The sequence below is a fragment of the Periophthalmus magnuspinnatus genome, chromosome 3 (genome assembly GCF_009829125.3).
Source record: "Periophthalmus magnuspinnatus isolate fPerMag1 chromosome 3, fPerMag1.2.pri, whole genome shotgun sequence".
In the NCBI taxonomy this organism is placed as follows: Eukaryota; Metazoa; Chordata; class Actinopteri; order Gobiiformes; family Gobiidae; genus Periophthalmus; species Periophthalmus magnuspinnatus.
This window is the reverse complement of record NC_047128.1, coordinates 36808653-36827368: the sequence shown is the minus strand read 5'-3', so window position 1 is coordinate 36827368 and position 18716 is coordinate 36808653. Positions and strand designations below refer to the sequence as shown.

The 18716-nt window shown below is 45.3% G+C and overlaps 1 protein-coding gene across 2 annotated transcripts in view; it reads right to left on the bottom strand.

Annotated features, from left to right (window-relative positions):
- ano1a (anoctamin 1, calcium activated chloride channel a) overlaps nucleotides 1-17690 on the bottom strand; it is an 82581-nt gene extending 64891 nt beyond the window's left edge. The window contains exons 1-2 of one of the 2 annotated variants that reach the window (XM_033991248.2): nucleotides 17640-17690; nucleotides 1141-1292 (exon numbers count right to left, since the gene is read on the bottom strand). In XM_033991248.2, the coding sequence (XP_033847139.1) occupies nucleotides 1141-1227 (87 nt within the window). In that variant the 5' untranslated portion in view covers nucleotides 1228-1292; nucleotides 17640-17690. Of the gene's footprint in view, nucleotides 1-1140; nucleotides 1293-14247; nucleotides 14307-17639 lie in introns of those variants that run through there. The other variant, XM_055232311.1, reaches the window with a different exon arrangement.
- Nucleotides 17691-18716: the final 1026 nt, after the last annotated feature.

The following is an 18716-nucleotide window of genomic DNA, read 5'->3' as shown; positions in this document are numbered from 1 at the left end:
GTGGCACTTAATGAGAAAAAAAGAATTCAGCACGATAGAAATCTAAACACCGATCACTTCATTTATAAGAGCTATGAAATAAAACATCACAGTTAATGAAGGCAAGAGCAACTTTTTAGAGACTATTCAGGAAGAAAAAAAAGATTATTATTAATATTATTCCTTTCCACCAACTAAATCTCTCCTGAAAGAAACAAAACACTCTTGAACTCTTGAAAACCGGCACAAAATTTGAGATTGACTCAAATTTAAGTCACCTAACGCCAAGGATCTACGTTGCAGGATGGCTCGGTGGCGCCCTCTGGAAAATTCAAATACATTACGAGATAGAAGCTTTGAGCCTATTATTTCATTGTGGGCTCATAAAACGTGGCAGTTTCACAGAGCATCCCAAGATAAACAAAAAAGTTTATTATTATACTCATCTTGGGTCAAACTTGAGACATCAAAAATCTAGACCTCGTACTTTAATTAACTTGTCCTAAAGTTTTGATCTGACAGACTCTAACCTGAAGCTGCATCATCAGAACATCTGGGGTCAAACATTGTTAAAATAATTTACATAAGTCTCGGGGAGTGGTCATAACGAGCTCTTAACGAAGAGGTCATTTTGAAAACTTTAAAATCACTGGAACTCTTGCAAAAATGGTCAGATCTGGATGAACCCAATGTAGCGTTTGTGTATTTGATGAACTGGACATAATAATCTGTGAATTAAACTTGTATCTTTAAAAATTTAATTTGGTACAGACAGCCTTTATGAGATTCTGAAGAAAAAACAGTCAATGAAGAACACGCCCGTCTACATCCACATCTGCAGGGCCACGCCTCCAAAAATGTTCTATTAGGTCCACACCCCATCTCCAACGTGAAGGCGGCCATATATATATATATATATATATATATATATATATATATATATATATATATATATATATATATATATATATATATATATATATATATATATATATATATATATATATATATATATATATATAACCATAGACACTACACTCACTCATTGCACTCGGCGTCACTCACGAGCGTCACACATTTATCTTGCCATAACTGTTTGGTGCTAAAAGTGTAAAAACTAAAGGTCTGAAAAGCGCTTTAGAAGCTGTGGCTGGGTCTTACTATGGAATCGCTGCTGGGGGTCTTGTAGTCCACGCCCATGTTCTTCTCCTCTCCTGGGACGCGCCAGTATACATCCGTACGTCTCATGGTGGCGCCCTCCTGTGGCTGCTCACTGCTCGACTGCTCACCAGACTCCGGTGTGGGAGAGGCGTCTATGGATAAAAACAAAGTTTTCAGTTTTCAAGTCAGTTATAATTACTAAAGTATATTCACTTGGCTAACTTTTAATTAATGTGGCTCTGTGTAGTTTTTAAACACATTATTTTTACTAGGCAAGGTTGGGGCACCCCACAGCTCAGGGACATTTTATCTGAGACACATTGTCCAATGTCAACAAAGTACTCCTTGTTTTCGAGATAGGATTTGAACCAGTTTAGTGCAGTACCACAGATGCCCTCCCAGTCCTCTAGTGTAAGAGGATCCCATGATCCACAGAGTCAAAGGAAACACTCAGATCTAACAGGATCAACACTGAGACTTTACATCAGTGGCAGGAGGACGTCATTTGTCCTTGATCAGAGCATCTCAGTCTGTGGTGGGTCTAAAACCTGAAAACACCAAAGGAGTTGTTCATTTGGAGAAAGTTAATAAACTGTTGGTAAAATACTTTTTCGAGGACTTTGCCTTAAAAACGGCAGATTAGCGATTGGTGGTTGTTCAGTATTGTGGCATCAAGTACATATAACAGAATATTATGCAACAGGTAAGTATGACATGAGCAAACTGCCGTTCATTACATTTACATGAACTAAAGTGCATGTTAAAGTGCAAGTTTGTTTATTTATTTGACAGGGACAGTACATTGAAAACATTGGCACCAAATAGGTCCATGTACATGAGGCTTGTAGCCACAGGCCAATTTGCAGCCCCAGTCCCTGGTTCGGCTTTTAAAGGACAGAAAACAACACAAACAACACAGATACAGGACAAAAAACAAAACAAAACCATTAAAAGCACTGGTCCCACTTGTCCCTATTATGTCCAGTTTTAGTCTTCACATTTCTGATTTTCTTTAAGCCACTTTTTTACTTTTGTGGAGAAAAGTCTAATGTTTGTGACTTGAACTCCAGAGGCAAAGAGTTTCACAGACGTTTGACCCAGAGCTGTGAGGCACCTCCTCACTCTGCGCCTCCTCACTCTGCAGCTCCTCACTCTGCAGCTCCTCACTCTGCGCCTCCTCACTCTGCGCCTCCTCACTCTGCGCCTCCTCACTCCTCACTCTGCAGCTCCTCACTCTGCGCCTCCTCACTCTGCGCCTCCTCACTCTGCGCCTCCTCACTCTGCGCCTCCTCACTCGGCGCCTCCTCACTCCTCACTCTGCACCTCCTCACTCTGCACCTCCTCACTCTGCGCCTCCTCACTCTTTCAAAATTCATCATATTATATTTTGTAGTGATTAGACAATGATGATAATGAATGTGTTTTCTATCACAGATTTTAAGTGTCTGTTTATATAAAGACACCAGTGTTTCATGACAGAATTCGATGGTTTCATGACAGAATTCGATGGTTTCATGACAGAATGTGTGGCCCCAGACAATAGCACAATACGACATGTGAGACGAGATCATAGCGTGAAGACTGGAGCAGCTTGAACAGATAAACACGGCGGAATCAACCGAAAACTATTTATGTTTGTTTTTATAGTCTTGGACATTTTTTTTAATGTGCCCATCAAATTTGAGCTTTGTGTCTAAAACCACACCTAGATATTTAAACTCCTCGACCTGCTCCATTTCATTTTGGTCAATTTTGATCTTAAGTTCATCTAATGACTGATTTTTAAAGGAAAATCACATTGACACAGTTTTTGTTTAGTTTTAGTTTAGTTTAGTTTGAATCCACTTTGACACCTCAACTCATCGTGTTTAATCGCTCTGAAGGCTGCTGAGGGTTGTCGGCTTCTACATAAAAGATTGTGTCATCTGTGAACATTTGGCACAAAACATTTTTGCAAATTTCTGGCAGATCATTTATGTATAAGCAGAAAAGTAGCGGACCCAAAATGGATCCTTGTGGCACACCCAAATCACAATTTTGGATTTTGAATTTTTGACACATTGTCGCCTTTTTTCAAGATACAATTTAAACCAATATATTGCTTGTTGTGATAAATTAAATTGTTTTAATTTTGTCAGCAAAACTGTGTGATTCACTGTCAGAAGCTTTTCTAAAATCTAAAAATATAGCTCCAACACATTTGCCTTGATCCAGACTACATTTTATCATTTCAGTGAGATGGCACATAGCCAATTCAGTAGAATGTTTGGGGCGAAATCCAAATTGTTTAGGGCTGAGTAAATTATTTTCTTCCAAGTATATCATCAATTGTTCAGCCACTAACTTTTCACGTACTTTTGAAATAATAGGCACAATTTAGGAGTGTGACAACCTGGGAAAGAAACTGTCCCTTAGTCTGCTGGTTCTAGATCTACATAACAATTACCATCATAAAAACAGAGCTATGATTATTGTCTTATAGTCGATTCAACACGATTGGTCGATAAATCGTTGCAGCTCCACTTACAGCCTGGAAAAGGCCAAGGTCCAATGAAACGTGTGACAGATGCAGCTCACCCAAAAACAAATGGTGAGAACTGGCACCACGAGGATAACTCTTTCTTTGGAAATTAGAATGTGATTTTGAACATCAAATGGTAGTACTTTGTGTTTCTCGTGTGTCCTTACACCTGTGTAGTCCCTCAGTGTAGGTCCATGGGTGTATTCTAGTCTGTGTGTCTTAAACTTGTGAAAGATGCAGCTCAACGTCATTATAAACATATTCAGGAAAGTTCATTTCTGTCCTGTCCTTGACAACCAAACAGGTCACATGACTGTCCTATTCAGGAGTCTTGTCGTTGAGCTCTGAGCCCCAGATCACTGCATCGTCGTGGGCTCAGGGCTCCACCGCCCCGGGACCCTTTATCCCATCAGCACGTTTCACTCAAGAGCCAAGTGTTGCATAATTATTAATCCTCACGTTCGAGTGTAACATCAAAGAAGCATCAGAGAAGCAGCTCTGCTAATGTAGCCACAGCTCAGATCCTGAGTCTGGGATCACTTCACACTTTGCTAATAAAAACCATAACGTAACAGGCAGCATCACGAAAAGTGAAAATATATTCTCTAATTATCTACATCTATTAGAATTAAGACTGTGAAGCTGTGAAATTCATGTGCGAATTAAACACAGCAGAGACAATATACTACTCACAATTTATACTCCTACATGAGGGCAAGAGCCAGTTTTCTCGACTGAATACGACAGGGGCCCCAAACTGGAGGCTGGGGACGGATTTCAAAGTATTAAAAAATGGTATTTAATAGGAATCAGTTTCATTTAAGACGCATCAGGAATCAGTTTCATTTAAGACGGGGTATTATGCAAAATGAACTTTTTTGAGCTTTCTCCTGCATTGCCTGGATGGATGGATCTGGTTCTGGCTCTTTGTTAAGTGGCTCTGGCTCTTTGTTGAGTGGCTCTGGCTCTTTGTTGAGTGGCTCTGGCTCTTTGTTGAGTGGCTCTGGCTCTTTGTTGAGTGGCTCTGGCTCTTTGTTGAGTGGCTCTGGCTCTTTGTTGAGTGGCTCTGGCTCTTTGTTGAGTGGCTCTGGCTCTTTGTTGAGTGGCTCTGGCTCTTTGTTGAGTGGCTCTGGCTCTTCTATGTGTAAATGGATGCACATGAGTCCTGGACACATCCTTGGGAGTCGATCTCTTCTTCTTCGTGGTAAAATCCCAGCGCTGTGTGACTCGTCTCCATTTGTTTGTTTTCTGTTGATTAATTTTCTTGTCTGTTTCTGTTTCATTGTTGATTTTCTAACTTTCTGTTGGTTAAATCAATTCTCATGTTCAGCCCTAAGAGCAAACTGCTGTTATAAATTGAATTGACATTCATATAACATTTTCAAACCTTTTTTTTTTTTATTTTGAGCTCAAGAGCGGTGTGTACATTACCCACAAATCTGGTACTGGGCCTTTAAATTCTAAATTGTTAGATGTCGTCACATTTCCAGGTCAGTCACATTATTTGGGAGTCCTGGAGTGAAAAGTTAAGGAACCTCCTCGATTACATACATTAAAAAAAGTTTAAATCTACAAATGTTGAACCTGGTCATATCAAAAGTTCATATATTAAAGATATACTGTGGTTTGTCTTTGTATAGTTATAGTAGACACAGTTGTGATAACGGTGTAAAGGTGTGATGGACACAGGTGAAGGGCTTGATAGCTCCAGTTGATGCAGATCAAGCCTGTGTCGTATTAAAGTGTTTTACACACACTTTGCATTCAAACCTGACCAGGCCACGTCCCTTTTTCTTAAAATACTGCCCCATTTCTATAGTCACCTTAAAAACATGAATCTCAGGGGTGTGCCACTGGACGTGCCTCTGAATGTTTTTAATCCCTGGAGTAAACATGAACTTTGTCAAATGCACTTTTATTTACAGAACAATCAAAGAGTGGAATGTGTGTTATCTCTGATAGAAACTGCACAAAAAATAACTGAAGAGTTGGTAAGTTATACGTTATCTGTACATGAAATTTGGCCTATTTATCTGTGTAGATTAAAGCCTTTTATGAGTCACTTTATATTAATGCATTTTTTATGTAATCTATATTGAATGGAATGTTTTTATATATGTCTGTCATTCCTGTCACACAAATATCTGTAATACTCCAGGAAGAGTAGCTGGTTGTTTCCTGTATTATGCAAAACTGACTCTTTGAGGCCGGCCTCGGACGGCCTCAAAGAAATTCTGGTAAACCGTCCAACGCCTCAGGAGGAGGAAGCAGAGCTTCACCAACACTGTTTACAGTGCGGGTGGAGCTGCTGACCTCGACTGGGGATGTTGTCGGGCGGTGGAAGGAATACTTTGAGGATCTCCTCAATCCCCCCGTCATGTCTTCCGAGGAGGAAGCAGAGACTGGGGACCCGGAGGCGGACTCGTCCATCACCCTGGCTGAAGTCACTGAGGTGGTTGGCAAGCTCCTCGGTGGCAAGGCCCCGGGGGTGGACGAGATCCGTCCTGAGTACCTCAAGTCTCTGGATGTTGTGGGGCTGTCTTGGCTGACACGTCTCTGCAACATCGCGTGGCGGTCGGGGACAGTACCTGTGGAATGGCAGACCGGGGTGGTGGTCCCTCTGTATAAGAAGGGGGACCGGAGGGTGTGTTCCAATTACAGGGGAATCACACTCCTCAGCCTTCCCGGTAAGGTCTACTCCAGGGACTGGAGAGGAGAATCCGACCAATAGTCGAACCTCGGGTTCAGGAGGAGCAGTGTGGTTTTCGTCCCGGTCGTTGAACACTGGACCAGCTCTATACTTTCCATCGGGTCCTCGAGGGCTCATGGGAGTTTGCCCAACCAGTCCACATGTGTTTTGTGGATCTGGAGAAGGCATTCGACCGTGTCCCTCGTGGTGTCCTTTGGGGGGTGCTCTGGGAGTATGAGGTCCGGTCCCTGTATGACCGGAGCAGGAGCTGTGTTCATTGCCGGCAGTAAGTCAGACCTGTTCCTGGTGCATGTTGGACTCCGCCAGGGCTGCCCTTTGTCACCGATTCTGTTCATTATATTTATGGACAGAATTTCTAGGCGCAGCCAGGGGCCGGAGGGGGTAATAATAATAATAATAATAATGCCTTACACTTGTAATTCACTTTACAGTCTTGTCAAAGCCTCTCAAAGCTCTACACTATAGTCATTATTCATTCATTTCCACACTTGGTGATGGTAAGCTACTATTGTAGCCACAGCTGCCCTGGGGAGACTGACGGAAGCGAGGCTGCCAATCTGCGCCATCGGCCCCTCCGACCACCATCTATCATTCACGCACACAGCACTTTCATACTAGGCAATGTGGGTGAAGTGTCTTGCCTAAGGACACAATGACAGAACTTGGTCCGAGCGGGACTCGATCCTCCGACCTTCGGGTTGGGGGACCAACACTCTAACCACTGAGCCACTGTCGCCCCCACTGGGTCTGGTTCAGGGTCCAGAGGGGGTCTGGTTTGGGAACCACAGGATTTCATCTCTGCTGTTTGCAGATGATGTTTGTCCTGATGCTTCTTCGAGCCAGGACCTGCAGCACTGGTGCGGTTTGCAGCCGAGTGTGAAGCGGCTGGGATGAGAATCAGCTCCTCCAAATCTGAGGCCATGGTTCTCGACCGGAAAAAGGTGGTTTGCTCTCTCCGGGTGGGTGGTGAGTCTCTGCCCCAAGTGGAGGAGTTCAAGTATCTCAGGGTCTTGTTCACGACTGAGGGAAGGATGGAGCGGGAGATTGACAGGCGGATCGGTGCAGCGTCTGCAGTGATGCAGTCGCTGTATCGGTCCGTTGTGGTGAAGAAGGAGCTGAGCCCAAAGGCAAAGCTCTCGATTTACCGGTCAATCTACGTTCCTACCCTCACCTATGGTCATGAGCGCTGGGTAATGACCGAAAGGACAAGGTCGCGGATACAAGCGGCCGAAATGGGTTTCCTCCGCAGAGTGGCCGGGCGCACCCTTAGGGATAGGGTGAGGAGCTCGGTCACACAGGAGGAGCTTGGAGTAGAGCCGCTGTTCCTACACGTTGAGAGGAACCAGTTGAGGTGGCTCGGGCATCTGCTCAGGATGCCTCCTGGACGCCTCCCTAGGGAGGTGTTCTGGGCATGTCCCACCGGGAGGAGGCCCCGGGGAAGACCCAGGACACGCTGGAGGGACTATGTCTCTCTGGCCTGGGAACGCCTTGGGGTCCCACCGGAGGAGCTGGAGGACGTGTCTGGGGTGAGGGAAGTCTGGGAGTCCCTGTTTGGACTGCTGCCCCCGCGACCCGGCCCCGGATAAGAGGAAGAAAATGGATGGATGGATGGATGGATGACTCTTTTATTCATGTTTGAATCCTGTTTCCTCCTCAAAAACAGACCTGGAGTTGTGTTTTGTTTCATTCACTCATGTTTGAGTAAAACTTTATTATTGTCAAAGCAGTATTTTTATTTATTATTATCTGTAAAATCTCCAAAGCTCAAAATGCTCCGTTCCACCTTGTTCAGTCGAGATAAGTGGCAACTCCAAGGCTGAAATGATCTAATGATTCTAGTGAAGGTGGAGTTTAAAAACACAGTGGAGCACTTCCTGTATCACCACATTATGACATCACAAGGTGGAACAGAGTGTTTTCAGTTTGAGAGAAGAACTCCCTTTAAGCTCAGGAAATGAGTTCCTAATATTAAACTAAACTAATAAAGTATTTCTAAAATTGGCTAAACTTGCACAGAAAAACTTTTTAAAAATATCAATATCTTTGCATGAGAATCGATACTTCTCACTACCCCAGTCAGTACAGACGTGGAGTCAGGATCTGGTCATCACCAGCTCTGGACCTCACACACTCAGATCTGACCTTCAGAGGGTCCTGGGCCTGACATGAGGGGCCTTTGCCACGTCGGTGCCACTCGGGTTCAAGTGATTATTCACATTCCGGCTCGGTGGCTGAGTGGCTCATGTCTCACAGCAGAAGGTTTGGTTGATCCCTGGGTCACCAGGCCTTTCTGTGTGGAGTTTTTCATGTTTCTCCTCGTGTCTGGATGGGTTTCCTCCGGGTACTCCGGTTTCCCCCATCAACCAAAACATGAACGCCCTTCGAGACAACTGTTGTTGTGATTTTGGGCGTTACAAAAATAAATGAATTGAATTGAATTGAATTCCAGAACATGATGAACAGCTGACATCGGCCTAAATGTATCTGTAATACTCACGTCAGAACATTTTCAATCTTATATAGATTATTTTTCTGTTTTCTACACCATTTTTATGTATTCCACTTGGATCCTGTAATGTTTTACATTGAGGCCACAATAGGCCCTAAACACACTTTAGGACGTTCTCCAGATCAATACTCAACATAACGCTTGGATTTAGACCGACTCATAAATATTCTAGGCTCTCCATCTCTTTATCATGATGTGATCTGTGCACTTTCACTTTCAGTTCAGCTTCACTTCATGATCACGTTATTTGTGTTTAATAAATGCATCACGACTTCAAAAGGAGTATTGTACAAACACATTTAACCAATCAGAAGTGATATTTACACTGAGGAGCAAACCAGTTGTTTTGTCATAACAAGGAAATCGACAGACTGACAAGAATGATAAAACTCTGGGGAGTCTGGAGGCGGGGCCCTTTGCAGCTGCGGGATTCTACATCGTTTACGTATCGGAAGATCCAGCTCTGGCTTTACAGGCGCTGATTGTCTGTGGTTCTCTAAAGACTCACATGTCCCAGACCCACTCCAACCACCCACAGCTCTCTGCACTGCTACTTATGTGCACTTACTCAACACTTAAAGCTCCTGAAGACCACATTATGTCCTGACAAGATACGCAATATGTTTTTTTCAATCGAGTCTCCAGTGCTCACAACTCTCAGTGTGCTGACTGTACTGAAGAAACACTGCAGCTGCCTGAACATGGATCCATTATTTGGAAAGAGCACAGATAGAGGAAAACCGCAGACACGGACTGAAGATTGGCATTTGTTAGATATTTTAATTTAAAGGTGCACTATTGGACTTTTGTGGTGGAGAGTCAACCACCTGCTTGTCTCCAGAGAGATTGAGGTACATACATGGTCCTTTCTTATCAAAACAAATATGGCTGTTTACAAAGAAAAAAGAAGCATCACAGGCGACTGGAAAACATCGCATAATCAATAAGCGTAGTAGGGGTGTCAATAGTATCCGAAACTAGAACTGAAACTAGATATTCTAGATGTGAATAGGTATCGATACTAAGAAAAGATTCACAGGACTGAGATGAACCTTTCCTGAATATGTTTATAATGATGTTGAGCTGTATCTTTCACAAGTTTAAGACACAGACTAGTACACACCCATGGACTATGAACCTACTGCACACTGAGGGATTACACAGACATAAGGCCAAATGGGGATGTAAAAGAAAGTACTACCATTTAATGTGGAACAGCACAATCTATTGTCTAAAGAATGTAGGATGTTGTCATGCAACCTATTGACAATAATCCTACACAACAACTCAGAGCATATCATTTCAGATTTGGCTCAAAGAACGCCCTGGAATCTAACCGTACATTTTAGGTAAGTACAGTTTCCTGTTGTTTGTCTTTCACACAGACAAAAGAGTGTTACTGTGCGCCGGCTGCACATACCTGGGCCTGTTCTGACATGTGTGCATGTCAGATCTGTCTGTGGCACACCTCACCTGCATAACACATGTGTCGACTGCACCGGCAGGCCTTCTACTGCGCCGGCAGGCCTTCTACTGCGCCGGCAGGCCTTCTACTGCACCGGCAGGCTCCTCCCTCTGTAACTACTCCAACAGAAGTACTGTAGCTAGGGTTTGATCAGTGAAATAAAGCCTCAACAAAAATAATGGACTCATTCATGAACATAAGTCCTTCTCACGAACATTTTTGACCTTCACAAAATGTTTTCTTAATGGAAAATGCTCTTCTGGAAGAACAAACCCATCAAACAGTCAGGAGCACTAAATTCTGCTGTTTTACAAAACTGTTACACTTCTCAATTCAATTCAATTCATTTTATTTTTGTAATGCCCAAAATCACAACAGCAGTTGTCTGAAGGGCGTTCATGTTTTGGTTGATGGGGGAAACCGGAGTACCCGGAGGAAACCCATCCAGACACGAGGAGAAACATGAAAAACTCCACACAGAAAGGCCTGGGCGACCCGGGGATCAACCAAACCTTCTGCTGTGAGACATGAGCCACTCAGCCACCGAGATATACACACAAAAACACAACAACACACAAAAACACAACAACACACAAAAACACAACACCACACAAAAACACAACAACACACAAAAACACAACAACACACAAAAACAAAACAACACACAAAAACAAAACAACACACAAAAACAAAACAACACACAAAAACTTCTAGTGCAACCAAAACTCTGATCCCTGAATGACTGTAAGTTATATATTTTTGTGATTTATTTTTAAACAATATTATGTAATAAAATAATATTTATGAGTGAAGCTTTAGAGAGAATAATCTAACAGCCTTCACACGAGCTGCCGTTCACTCTTCACACGGGTCAGTTCACTCTTTACACAAGCTGCTGTTCACTCTTTACACGAGCTGCTGTTCACTCTTTACACGAGCTGCTGTTCACTCTTAACGGCGCTGCTGCTGTTCACTCTTTACACGAGCTGCTGTTCACTCTTAACGGCACTGCTGTTGTTCTGCGGTGACAGTGACTTCCCGCGCTCTCCCCCGCTCTTTACCATGACTCACTGAAAACGCCATAAAAAACAATTACTTAATTCAATAATTTGTTCTTTTTAAACACGACCAAGAGCATTGGTATTTGAGCTAAGACTCAAATCTCAACTGCTGAACTAATACGAAATACTAAAAGGATATTCTATGACCCAAATAATTGTAGTCTTGACAATAGCACAGACTCAGAACAAAAAAAAAAGATGCCAATAAGCCTCTGACTTGGTTTGGTGGGATAGAACCTGTGGGAAATGTTTTTGATAATTTGCATGAGTCACATGGGAGGTTGTGGGAGAAAAGTTCAGAAGAAATACGTAAAAACACAGGAAATAATGCTGCATACTTTTAGTATGTCATCAATACTTTAAACCTCTGACAAAATAAAGATGTTACCAATCATTTTTATTACTCTAATCATGTTATGTAATTACCTCTACCTCTTTTTTTCGACCAAGGTTTAGTTTGTTTTCATCCCTGACAGTGTGGACTGCCCACTAGCGCCTCACAGTGGTCACATGCTGCTGTGCGTCTGGTCAGCTGACAAACAGGTTTTGGCGCTCTCTTACCAGTGGAGGCAGAACGACGGCGCCATCTGGAGTCTGACTTCTTCAGGACAGTATCTCAGGTGTGTGAGAGTAAAAAGGCCCCTCATCCTGGTTTAATGTCCCGTGGGCACATTTCCATATTTTGATTGGCTCCTTAATCCAGCGCTGATGTTTGTCGTCCTCTGGCCCAGTGACGTTTGCTCCATCCCGGTCCATCATGGGGTTCTCTTTTGCGGTGGTCAGAAATGGCCTTTTGAGTCGGTCCTGTTCTGCTTTGTGTTTTGTTGTCAAAGACACTGCCTGTGGTGAGTGAGGATTGCTCAGGCACCAGGGCTGAGTTTCTCACTGTTAATATCCTCCTCATATAATATACATGTGGCTCAGTTCCAGCGATCTCTGCTGCTGACTCAGACACCAGCAGCACTCCATTATTTTTAGATAGTTGTTCTGGCTCATTAACTAAACCGGGTTGGTCTTTTTCATTCTCACACAAATATTAACAGCGGTTTGTCTGATCAGCTCTGGTCACTGGATTCTCATAAAAGTTTAGAGCAGTGCGTCCCAACGTCCGAGGACGTCTGTGACGTGAGTTTATTCTACTCATCAATGGAAACTCATTTTTTATTTTATGTCATTAAAGATGAAGTGAATAAGTTTTCTGGAAGGGCCACACTAGGGTTAATACCACACTGTGGAATAATATAATAATGGCAAAAAGGTGATGCCAAGTTACAGATCAGGTCTGCGGAGATGAGGTTTGAGCACTAAAAACCTGTCACTAAATATTTTAACATACATAGGGCCATCCTGTAGTTTGACTCTCATTTGTGAGGAGTCCGATCTCTGTGGTGTTGGTGAATCTGACAATGAGATCGGAGAAGGAAGTTGCTGAGTGTAGAGCAGAAGGGTCAGCAAACACCCTCGGCTGACCCGATGTTGATGAAAAGGGTGGAGGAGGTGTGCTTTTCCACGCTGACACTGTGTGTGTGGTTAAAACGTCCACATACAAACGTCCATTTGCAGAGTGTGGTGTTGAGTCTGAGATGGTGGACTTTGGACCAGAGTTTGTATGGCCAGATGCTGTTGACACTATGGTCCACAAAGGTGTTCTCCTGCTCCAGGTCTTCTCCTGCTCCAGGTCTTCTATTGCTCCAGGTCTTCTCCTGCTCCAGGTCTTCTCCTGCTCCAGGTCTTCTCCTGCTCCAGGTCTTCTCCTGCTCCAGGTCTTCTATTGCTCCAGGTCTTCTATTGCTCCAGGTCTTCTATTGCTCCAGGTCTTCTCCTGCTCCAGGTCTTCTCCTGCTCCAGCAGTGTATGGAGCACAATGGAGATGGCGTTCTGTGTTGACCCCAACAAAGTGCAAAAACTAAAAAAACTAAAGCATGAGCTCCACTGGTCTGTGCACCACCGTCTATCAGCTGAAGCCTAAATATAAACAGAGGACGGACCTCCCACCAGAAAAGTTACATGTAGTGCACCTTTAAGAATGACTCTTATAATTATCATACTGAACAGATATTTGACTGTCTTATTTAAAAATCAACAGCTCGGGGCTCTCGAAGTTCAGGACAAAGCAGTAAAGACGACAGAGTTTTGAGGTTAATATCACAAAGAATTACACTGCAATAAATGAAACAAGAAAATGAATGAAACTGTCTCCTGACACTGCTACATGAAAGTCACAGCCCATGAGCAGCACGATTTCCTGCTCATTTTATGATTGCAGAGTTTAGACCCTCACAGGGTTTGGACCTCACAGGGTTTGGCCCCTCACAGGGTTTAGACCCCTGCAGGCTGACTCCCTCTGGTTTTTAGTTTAATGCAGCACAGTTTAAAGATGTGGTGCCTCAGAGCATTAGAGCTTATGCTCTGTGTGAGCTCCAGACTGGGCTCATCACAGTTTACTGTCAAACACAACTTCTTAATATCAGTCAACACGAGTGAACGTTTGCCTCATAACGCGTCTTTAAAACATCTTTAATTCGATGTTGTCCCAAATAAACTCTCTCCACGCGCTTCTCAGACTCGGATTAAAAATTCATGATGGGGTAAAGTTTTCAGACGCACAAACTACAGCGCAGCTGTGTGAAACTGTGTCCTCCCCAAACACAAACACACGCACCTCTGCGCTCCCTGCACAGCCCCCTTTAAACCTGCACAGCCCCCTTTAAACCCGCACAGCCCCCTTTAAACCTGCACGACCCCCTTTAAACCTGCACTGGTCCAGGCTGATAAAGCGGTAAATATCTGCGCTTTGTGCGCTCTCAGGGTGAATGTGCGCCCTTATGTGCGCTCTCTTACCTCGCTGCTCATCTCCTCCTCTCTCGTTCTTGCTTGACTCGTGCTCTTGACGCTCCATTGGTCCAGAATCCGCGCTCCTCTGTTCTGTCTCTGTTCTGTCTCTGTTCTGTCTCTGTTCTCTCTTGGTTCTCTCTCTGTTCTCTCACTTGGTGCTGTCTCTCTTCTCTCTCTGTTCTCTCTCTGTGTTGTCCGTCTTCTCTCTCTGTCCTGTCTGTCTTCTGTCTCTGTCCTGTCTGCAGGTGTGAGCTGAGAGCCTCGGAGCTGCGCTGTTGCGTGGAGACGCTGGTCCGCGCGTTAACGCGTGTGCATGTCTTTGGCAGAGGTGTGAGGCTGTGCTGTCAAACGGTTGCCTCAAACACGACTCTCGTTTAACCCTCTGAGCGCCGCTCTGCTGCAGGAGGAGGTCATCTGTCACAGGGCAGCGGCTCCGTCACGTCTCTGTGCCACGCACCAATGACATTATCCACTCGTGCTCCGCGCGCGCTCCTCCATAACGCGCGAGGAAGCAGCGATAATCTCTCCAAAACAGACAGGATGGAGGCGCGTTCAAATACCACGAGAAAATAGGACATGAGAGTCTCGGTGCACATAAGAACGCTCCAGTGAGGCTAATGATGAAACTCCAACTGTTACGGCAGCTACGTCAGTTACGTCGTGAAGGATTCAGTGCAAAAATACATCATCATACACACGTAAATGTTCCATCTGCAGCCAGCCCCGTGTATCCAGGGGCCGCAGGGGCCCCAGGACATGTATACAGTGTGTGCCAGGGGCCCCAGGACCCGTATACAGTGTGTGCCAGGGGCCCCAACCCCCAACGTGTGCACATCCTTTATATCAGTATCTGCAGTGTTGTTCTGCTCTAAAGCACAAACACACTTTTCTGAGTTAAACAGATGCCTGAGTTTAGAGCAGTGTGTGCGTCAGAGGTGCAATAATCTCAGAATCTTATATATTTATAAATCTCATCACCACTGATTCTACCTCTGGTACAGTGATGTGGGAGATCATTTACCGAGCAAAAATCAAGTCTTTTAGTTTGTCTGTTCAATCAGAAACTGTGAAAGTTTTAAGTCTATATTTTGTCCCAATTGAAAGAGAAAAAAAAAACAAAATCAAAAAAAACATTTGTGAACCAGTGACAGAAGAGAAAAGTGCAGTTCATCAGGTTCATTATGTGTTTTGTACCATTTCACATTAAGATTTCCCCAAAACAAAATGGATGATATGAAAGCTTTTAGTCTCATCTGAATTTGGACAAAATGCACAGTGTTTTTCCTCAGAAGGGCAGTGTAGATATAAATATGAAACAATATGAACTGGTCGTATTTCAGATTTGTGCGGCCTAAGCTTTTGGGCTTGAATCTGCAGATCTAATGGTCAGTGTGGGTCGTTATTTGTAATATCCCTGTTTGTGCTTTAGCTGCTCTGAGCCTCACCCTGGGCTCATCATCTGAGGCGTAACATGTTCCCTCATTTCTCATCTCATTGTTTGGTAAAGAGCGTTTTTCCGACGAGACGTGAACACGGCGTGTTCCCCAGCAGCAGCATCACTGAGCCGCCCACGCGCACGGGGCTATTCCAGGCACACGCCACCATGTGCACGGAGTGAACACCAGCTCCTCCAACACACTGACGCCGAACAGCTCTGCCTCACTCTACAGGAGCCTCACTCTACAGGAGCCTCACTCTACAGGAGCCTCACTCTACAGGAGCCTCACTCTACAGGAGCCTCACTCTACAGGAGCCTCACTCTACAGGAGCCTCACTCTACGGGCTCTGCCTCACTCTACGGGCTCTGCCTCACTCTACGGGCTCTGCCTCACTCTACAGGAGCCTCACTCTACGGGCTCTGCCTCACTCTACGGGCTCTGCCTCACTCTACGGGCTCTGCCTCACTCTACGGGCTCTGCCTCACTCTACGGGCTCTGCCTCACTCTACGGGCTCTGTCTCACTCTACAGGAGCCTCACTCTACGGGCTCTGCCTCACTCTACGGGCTCTGCCTCACTCTACGGGCTCTGCCTCACTCTACGGGCTCTGCCTCACTCTACAGGAGCCTCACTCTACGGGCTCTTCAGGCTCTGCCTCACTCTTCGGGCTCTACAGGCTCTGCCTCACTCTTCGGGCTCTACAGGCTCTGCCTCACTCTTCGGGCTCTACAGGCTCTGCCTCACTCTTCGGGCTCTACAGGCTCTGCCTCACTCTTCGGGCTCTACAGGCTCTGCCTCACTCTTCGGGCTCTACAGGCTCTGCCTCACTCTTCGGGCTCTACAGGCTCTGCCTCACTCCAGGGGCTCTACAGGCTCTGCCTCACTCCAGGGGCTCTACAGGCTCTGCCTCACTCCAGGGGCTCTACAGGCTCTGCCTCACTCTACGGGCTCTACAGGCCCTGCCTCACTCTTCGGGCTCTACAGGCTCTGCCTCACTCTTCGGGCTCTACAGGCTCTGCCTCACTCTTCGGGCTCTACAGGCTCTGCCTCACTCTTCAGGCTCTACAGGCTCTGCCTCACTCTTCAGGCTCTACAGGCTCTGCCTCACTCTTCAGGCTCTACAGGCTCTGCCTCACTCTTCAGGCTCTACAGGCTCTGCCTCACTCCAGGGGCTCTACAGGCTCTGCCTCACTCTTCAGGCTCTACAGGCTCTGCCTCACTCTTCAGGCTCTACAGGCTCTGCCTCACTCTTCAGGCTCTACAGGCTCTGCCTCACTCTTCAGGCTCTACAGGCTCTGCCTCACTCTTCAGGCTCTACAGGCTCTGCCTCACTCTTCGGGCTCTGCCTCACTCTTCAGGCTCTTCAGGCTCTGTGTTTAGGTCCATGTTTGTGTCAAAAAGTACACGTGGCCTTTATCCGTGCACGAACTGTACCAAACCATCACATTAATCCACCTCCCACGGTCACAGTGGGTCACAGTGGGTCACGGTGGGTCACAGTGGGCGTGTTCTGTTTGTAGTCCACGGCTGTATGGAGGTGCACCCGGGGGACGTGCGTAAAAACGCACCCAAAACAAGGCGCATGGAGCGCGTGCACAAACGCAGGATAAAGCAGATGACACGAGCCACATCCACGCACACACACGCCTCAGATAACACGAGCCACATCCACGCACACACACGCCTCAGATAACACGAGCCACATCCACGCACAACACACGCCTCAGATAACACGAGCCACATCCACGCACAACACACGCCTCAGATAACACGAGCCACATCCACGCGCAACACACGCCTCAGAGCAAACGTGTCATGGACCGTGCGTCAGTGGAACACTGCGCGTGAACCGTGGAGTTTCTGCGATTCAAAGCGACAAACGTAGATTCACAGTAAAGAAAAAAGCAGCTGCCACAGAAAAGAAGCACAAAGTAAAACATAAAAACACCGGAGACTTTACCTGTATCCGGGGTTTGTGACGGCGCAGGGCGGACTGAGCTCAGGTGTAGAGTCAGACAGGTAAAGAGAGAGGAGGAGGAGGAAGAGGAGGGAAGAGGAGGGAGGAGGAGGGAGGAGGAGGAGGAAGAGGAGGGAGGAGGAGGAGGAGGAGGAGGAGGAGGGAGGAGGAGGGAACAGTCGCCGCGGGCCTAAAGTGGTTCAGGTGGAATCTTTCTCCTCCCACACGCTCCCGGTCGGACACGCGCACGTCACTGGCGGGTTAAACAGCAGCGCGCGCCACTGGCCCCGCGTGGATATGGCCCCGCGTGGCACCGGTGTGCGCTGTAGGAGCTGGACAGGGGCTTATGTCCAGAGAGAGCACCTCTGTGGAGGGAGAGAGCACCTCAGTGGAGGAACAGGACACCTGCAGGAACAAGGACTATCGCAAACATCAGACAAACAATTACTTTAAAAGTTACTTTAAAATAATAAAACTCAAGTAGAAGAACAAAGTAGTGGTCCAAGAAATTACTCAAGTAAAAGTAAACAAGTATTTGGGGAAAGTACTCCTTAAGTAAGAGTAACTTAAAGAGTAACTAAGAGTGACAAAATATGATATAAACAAGGATATAAACAAAAATAAACTAAAACCGAATCATGTCTGAAGGAGCCACAAACACAAATGTTCAGATCATTTCATGTTTTTATATAAAGCTCCAGTCACTTTAGACTCAGAGGGATGAGCTCAGAGTACTCAGAGTACTGTTACTACAATACAAAAATATGACTTCAGTGAGTATAACTGTAAACTGAACAGTACATTTTTCAAAAATAGTTAATATAAGTACTACTCAGCTTTGTGTTCTTGTATTAAAAATCATTGTCAGGAGGATGAGTCGAGTTTCAGTCTGTTCCAACTTTAACAAACAAATAAAAAACAAATGGACTAAAACTTATTCAAATGTCACACACGTCGCCTTAAAGACACAGGAACAGTGAGATCATGATTCAGCTCAAAAAGACAAAAACACTTTAAAACTGTACTTTTCAGAGAACTTTTCTAGCAGCATACTTTTACTCCTACTCAAGTAATATTTTT